The following is a 6173-nucleotide window of genomic DNA, read 5'->3' on the forward strand; positions in this document are numbered from 1 at the left end:
AGTTGGAATTCTACCCTTGCATCAAGCCTGCAGCCACTTGTAGGGTACTTCTGCCTCCCTATTTATTTTCCTATTCAAGGCCACACCTACAGAAGCACCACTATCCAGTGATGGAAATAGGTCTGCGGAGAGTGCCTAGAGTCCTGCAGGTGGTGGGTTCTGGCATTAACAAGTGAGTGTCAGGATCCTGGATAGAATACAGTGAGATCTGGAGGCAAGGTTAGGCCTAGGAGAGCCAGAAAGTAGAGCCTGGAATGTTGTTGGTGGTGGTCAGAAGTCTACTCAGGGTTATATACTATTGCAGGAAACTGCATGTTCTTATCTACTGGGCAGTGTAGAAATGTAATAAATAAATTCAGCAGAGAGCTGACAGCTCAGCAATGACCGAGAGGCTTAATCATCTTCAAAGAGAAGCTATATAAAAAATGGAAAGATCAAAAAGGGTGATGCAATTGTCAGATGTTGATAAAAAAAAAGGGATTGCTGCTGTAGGACTGTAATATGGCAGATGAGCTGTGCTACAGGACAGACAGCCTGTGTGACCACATGACTTCATCAACTCTTCCTTTCCCCTGCCAAAGAAGATCAAGCTGAACTGAATGAACCTACACAGGTTTGCCTTGTAAGACTGTGCTAGCAGAGATAATGGGCTTTTCTACATGAGGCTTTTAACCCTTTACCAAGGCTTCTATTTCTGGATTCTTTCTGGAATCAAGATCAGTTCTTTTACACGTTTTTTTCTGGGGGTTTTCTTTCTCTGCCTTTCTATATGTTCCATTGCACAACCACTAAGTGGCACTGTGGTATAGCAGAATTGTGCAAATACATGCAGGATTTCATGCTGACATTCAGGATATACCAGACTTTCCTCATTAGAAAAGAATCCCACTAAAACGGTTACAAAGCACAGGAGAGGCCCTGGAGGATGGCGACATCATGTAAAGGACCTGCAAACTATTGTGAGTGAGGAATCACAAGCACACGATAAAAGCTTTGTGTAGAAAGGCCCCATATGGAAGGATAGCGTAATATTGTTATAGAAAGATGCTGTGCATATTGTATCAGAATAATCAGGATAAAGTAGGTCTGTGGGATAGCCAACAGTACATGATGGCAGTGGTTTTCAACCTAACCTGACCTCACAAAGAAAGTTCTGATAAGTTTTCAAGGAATCCAAGGATTTCCAGAACAGAACCGGAAAACCCACAGCTGTGAGGCAATTCTGCCTAAAGAAGCAGACCTGAGCAGCTGACCATGTCTCAGGCCAATGGTGTGTCTTGCACTGCAGCTTTTGCTCAGGGAAGTTGTTCATCAGTTTTATACTCTACACAATCATCCCCATCACAATTTGTGAATTGCAAGGTGGAGCTGAGCAGTAGGAAATCCATATGGTAGCCCAAAGCAATCACTTCAGCAATCATGATGCGCAAGACAGATCTTCTAACTTGTGTGTGTGTGTGTGTGTGGGGGGGGTGATTATGTGCAAGGCAGAAAGTATTGAAGAGAAGGCAGAAATATACTTGATAGTTACTTGAACAAAAACTACTGCTTGAATTGTGTTTTATTTCATCAAACACTAGAAACACTGGCTGGCACTTGTTTACAAAATGGAAGAATGTATAAGATAATGCTGTACTGTGACAACAGCTATTGAAAGTAACCAATCAGGAGGCCCATTCAAATGACATGGACCTAAACATCTGGGACCTATAGCTGAAGCTCTTCCTAACTGTATAGCAGGACCTTTCTGTGCACTGTGAGTTTCACTGGATGAGGGGAGAGACGAGGAACATTACAGCTGTGAATAGCTAGCCAGATGATGTGACCCCAGCAGCTGGAACACCTGTTGTGGCAGCACTGCTATTTATGACCACTCACACCGCTAATCCAGGTTTCCTGTAAACAGTTCTCTCACGTCCCTTTATGGTAGTAAAGATAGTTGCGTATTGGTTGATAGGAACATATTGTTTGGTGTTGTTCAGTCGTTAAGTCATGTCCAATTCTTCATGACCCCATGGACCATAGCATGCCAGGCCTTCCTGTCTTCCGCTCTCTCCCGGAGTATGCTCAAGTTCATATTCATTGCATCAGTGATGCTATCTAGCCATCTCATCCTCTGCCATCCCCTTCTCCTTTTGCCTTCAATCTTTCCCAGCATCAGAGCCTTTTCCAGTGAGTTTTTGGTTGATAGGTTCATATTAGTTGATGCTTCAGGTGTAAAAATGTGTTTGATTCAGAACTAATGCAGAACTAATGGCTGGGGCTGGTCCATACGAGACCTTGTCTTTTTGTTTTCCTTTCATTTTTCCAGTACTAGGCCTAGCAAATTCTTTTTTGCCCAGTAGTAATACATCTTTGCAAAAAGCACTCTAGAACTATTATTTCTTTAAAACACATTTTTATACTGCCTTTCATCATATCTTTGATGTGGAGTGGAATATAAATATTTTAAATAAATAAATAGCATATCAAATTTCAGGATGGTGGACACTGTACAGCATAACATCAATACAAGAACACAAAAACATGAAAGCAGCAGTTAAAACCTTAAAACAGATTCACACTTGCTCAATTAAATCAAATGGTTTAAAATGCTTGGGTGTATTTAAAAATAAATAACATCGCTTGCCACCTAAATTATCTCAGTGTTGGTACCAGGTGAATCTCTTTGGAGAGTGCAGCCATTACCAAGAAAATGTCCCTTGTATGATCGTTGTCCCTCTGCAATCAGAGCTACATGGAGAAGCCTCTTTGCAGATGATCTTAAAGAAAGAGCAGTTGATATGGGAGCAGTGGTGCAGCTAGGTAATTTTAGACCAGGGGTGAGCAACTTATGGCCCTTCAAATGTTTTGGCCTACAACTCCCAACAGCCCTAGCCAGTGTAGCCAACAATGAGGGATCATGGGAGTTGTGGGCCAAAACATCAGGAGGGCCACAAGTTGCTCATCCCTCTTTTAGACCCTGGACTTAATAATCTTTACCCCCCACCCCACCCTTTGATGACCATGTGTATTATTTCAGTGGTGAAGCACACAACTAACATTTCTCTTCCCCCCTCAAACTGCCATCCCATGCATTACAATTGCTTCTACATTCCATGATACGTTAGAACAACAGCAAAATAGTTTAGCAACTACTTGCCAACCCTGATAGATATAGATATAGATACTCTGAGCATGTGCAGTTTTAAACTCACTTGAATCATTGCACCATCATGACCATAGGAAGAAACTCGAGTTAGCTTCTGCTCCATTGATGCCCTCCTCGCCTGCCACTTTCTGAGTGGTCATTTGAGGGGCCCCTGGGCTTTGGGGCCCTGGACTCTGGCCCTAAGGCCCAGACTTAATTGTGCCACTGCCTCAGGTGAAGAATAAGCCTCTGCCCCCATTTACAAAAGCAGACTGGCCTGGCAGCTGAATCTTACCTCAGCACTGGAGATGGGATGTCTTCCACTGCGGCCAGCAAGCTAGCATAGGGGGCACAGGGCAGGCTGCACAGCATACACAGCTCTGCTCTCCAACACCTTGCCACCTCTCCCCACCCCCAGCTACTGCTGCCTGAGGAACGTAGTTCCCTCACTCAGCCTAATGGTAGGGTTGGCCCTCAGTTCCTCTCACTCAGCCAGTAAGGTACATTGAGTGAGGTTTGTCTTGCCTCCAAGGTAGCTGGGCATCTCCACAATATTGTCTGAACTTTTCCCATTTGTAGATATGAATTATACCCTCCAGTCCACTTCATGAAGTTAGAAGAAATCTACTTAAACATTCAAATGGTGGGGAGATTTTTTTCCTCCCCGAAGCTTTGAGTGAGTTTTAAAATAAAAACACTGCAGAATTCTGAGAAACGTTTTGAGGGTTAAAGATATTAAATGCATTTCTAACAGGAGTGAGAACAAAAAAGCTGTTTTTAGACTGAACTGAAGAAGGGGGGAAAATGTGTGTGGATTTATTTCCCCCTGGTGGAGCAAACTTAAAACTGAGAATTCTATCCCCCAAGCCCTTTAAAAAACGTTCCTGTGACTGCAACATGCAAAACGATTAAAAGCTGGGGGAGTGGAAAAGCATAGAGTGGAATAAGAACAATTTTATAGACATTGGGTTGGATCCCAACTGAATTACTGGCTCTTAATTCCCATCGTAATTAATAGGACTTAAGTCATGACTCACACTGCATTAAAATGCTAACAAGGCATCCCCCAAAGGCAAAAGACAGACAGCGATTTACCAGGGATGAGTACCAGAAATCAGGGATCACAATGCCAGTCGTAGCAATATGAATGTGGACGTCATATACTGAACCATGCAAGCCCCGGAAACACATTAGTCGTTGGCTCCCTCCCGCTGTTGTTACAGGTTAATCCTCTGCAACCCAGATAACTAGGTCATTTCTGCTTCTTGAAATAAGAAGGCAAATGGTGCTTTAGACTTGATCCAGCCCTCCTTTCACATTTCCTTAGAAAAGTGAGACCGTCTTGGATGGAAATGTGTCCCACAAAGAACAGTGGCTGTGTCTTTTGCTCCTATGTTTATCTTTATGACTTGGCCTGATAATCATTTGAGCAAGGAGGGGAAGGGGGGATATGTTTGGGAAAGCTGCTTTGCTTACATATTCTTGAAGTGCCAGCACTTCCTTGAAATGGACAAGCTGTTCCAGGGCATCTAACCCCATGCTTCCCTGTACTGTATACCAGATAGCTACCATGGGATAGGCTGCTTTCACACTGTCTATTTTAAATGTTGCCAAGTAGTTTCAGGTTGCTGCTGGTCATGCTGTTTTGTCTGCAGCAGAAATTTGTATCCATTCAAACTGGAGGCCATAAATTTGTGGCATAAAAGCAATAAAATATTACAAGTATTATTCTTTATGATTCTGCCCTGTATAATTATTACAAATCAAATGAAATAATTCTATTCATAATCGATACATTGTAAACTAAAAGACTTCTTATTTTTATTCTTCTCTATATTGAAGTATTTAGCATTGCAGTACAACAATATTGTTCTATATCTAGCAGTTCTCAGATGTTTTTCTTCACACACCACTTGAAAATTGCTGGGGATCTAAGCAGACCTCTTAATAAGCTTGTTTGTGTGTGTTTTTGTTCTACAAATCAAAGCACATATATAACTTATATTTTAATAGTTTTTTTTCAGCGCTGGCATCATAGTCAAAACCAGAGCTGTATTATGAAAATCACAGGTGATAGACCAGGCCCTTGTTATCCAGCCCTGGTCAAAACGGCCTTGTGGGGGGGAATCAAGTACATGTATAGATATTCTTGACTGTTGTACAAGCTTCCTATGGACCACCTGTATGGGGCTCAAGGAACACCAGGGATACATAGACAAACCCGTATCCTTATTAATAGAGTCAATAAAAGGGCTCTATGAGGCTGCTAATCAGCTGTATCTACTTTCAGTTTCGCTGCAGCATAGAGTTCCGAGCACTATACAAGGAGTGTTTTCTTTCCTGCTTTTCTGCTATATAACCTCTCAGTGGCACTGTGGTATAGCGGAATAACACAATTACAGAAGTGGAATAACATTTTCTTTCACTTTCTTTAAATAATACCCCATTTTCCCTTCTCTAAAAAGACTCGCCAAAAGTGTAGTTTAGAAACAGAAGCAAAACTGGAGGGTCACGACATTATCTAAAGAACCTGTAAACAACCATGAGTAGGGAATGACAAGCACACAATAAATGCCTTGTGTAGAAAAGCCCTATATTTCCTAGACTGAGCCATCCACGTTTGATTTTTCCATTATGGGTATTTTCCACATTTTAAAATACAGCTTTTTAATATCCAGAGTTTGTGCTGTTATCCAATTCTTAACTATTATTGTCACCCTGCTTATTTAACTTATATGCAGAGTACATCATGAGAAATGCTGGGTTGGATGAATCAGAGGTCGGAATTAAGATTGCTGGGAGAATTATCAACAACCTCCGATATGCAGACGATACCACCCTAATGGCAGAAAGCGAAGAGGATCTCAAGAGCCTCTTGTTGAGGGTGAAAGAGGAGAGTGCAAAAGCTGGTTTGAAACTCAACATTATAAAAACTAAGATCATGGCATCTGGCCCCATCACTTCCTGGCATATAGAAGGGGAAGAAATGGAAGCAGTGACAGATTTTACTTTCTTGGGCTCCAAGATCACCACAGACGGTGAG

The 6173-nt window shown here is 42.0% G+C and overlaps 1 protein-coding gene across 1 annotated transcript in view; it reads right to left on the bottom strand.

Annotated features, from left to right (window-relative positions):
• LOC146359333 (gamma-aminobutyric acid receptor subunit rho-1) overlaps positions 1-3634 on the bottom strand; it is a 70114-nt gene extending 66480 nt beyond the window's left edge. Inside the window, exon 1 of the mRNA XM_084827078.1 lies at positions 3426-3634. Within this exon, the coding sequence (XP_084683204.1) occupies positions 3426-3502 (77 nt within the window). The 5' untranslated portion in view covers positions 3503-3634. The remainder of the gene's footprint in view (positions 1-3425) is intronic.
• Positions 3635-6173: the final 2539 nt, after the last annotated feature.

This window comes from Heloderma suspectum, chromosome 1 (assembly GCF_057233095.1).
Source record: "Heloderma suspectum isolate Gila_16-S chromosome 1, 16-S_ref, whole genome shotgun sequence".
NCBI lineage: Eukaryota > Metazoa > Chordata > Lepidosauria > Squamata > Helodermatidae > Heloderma > Heloderma suspectum.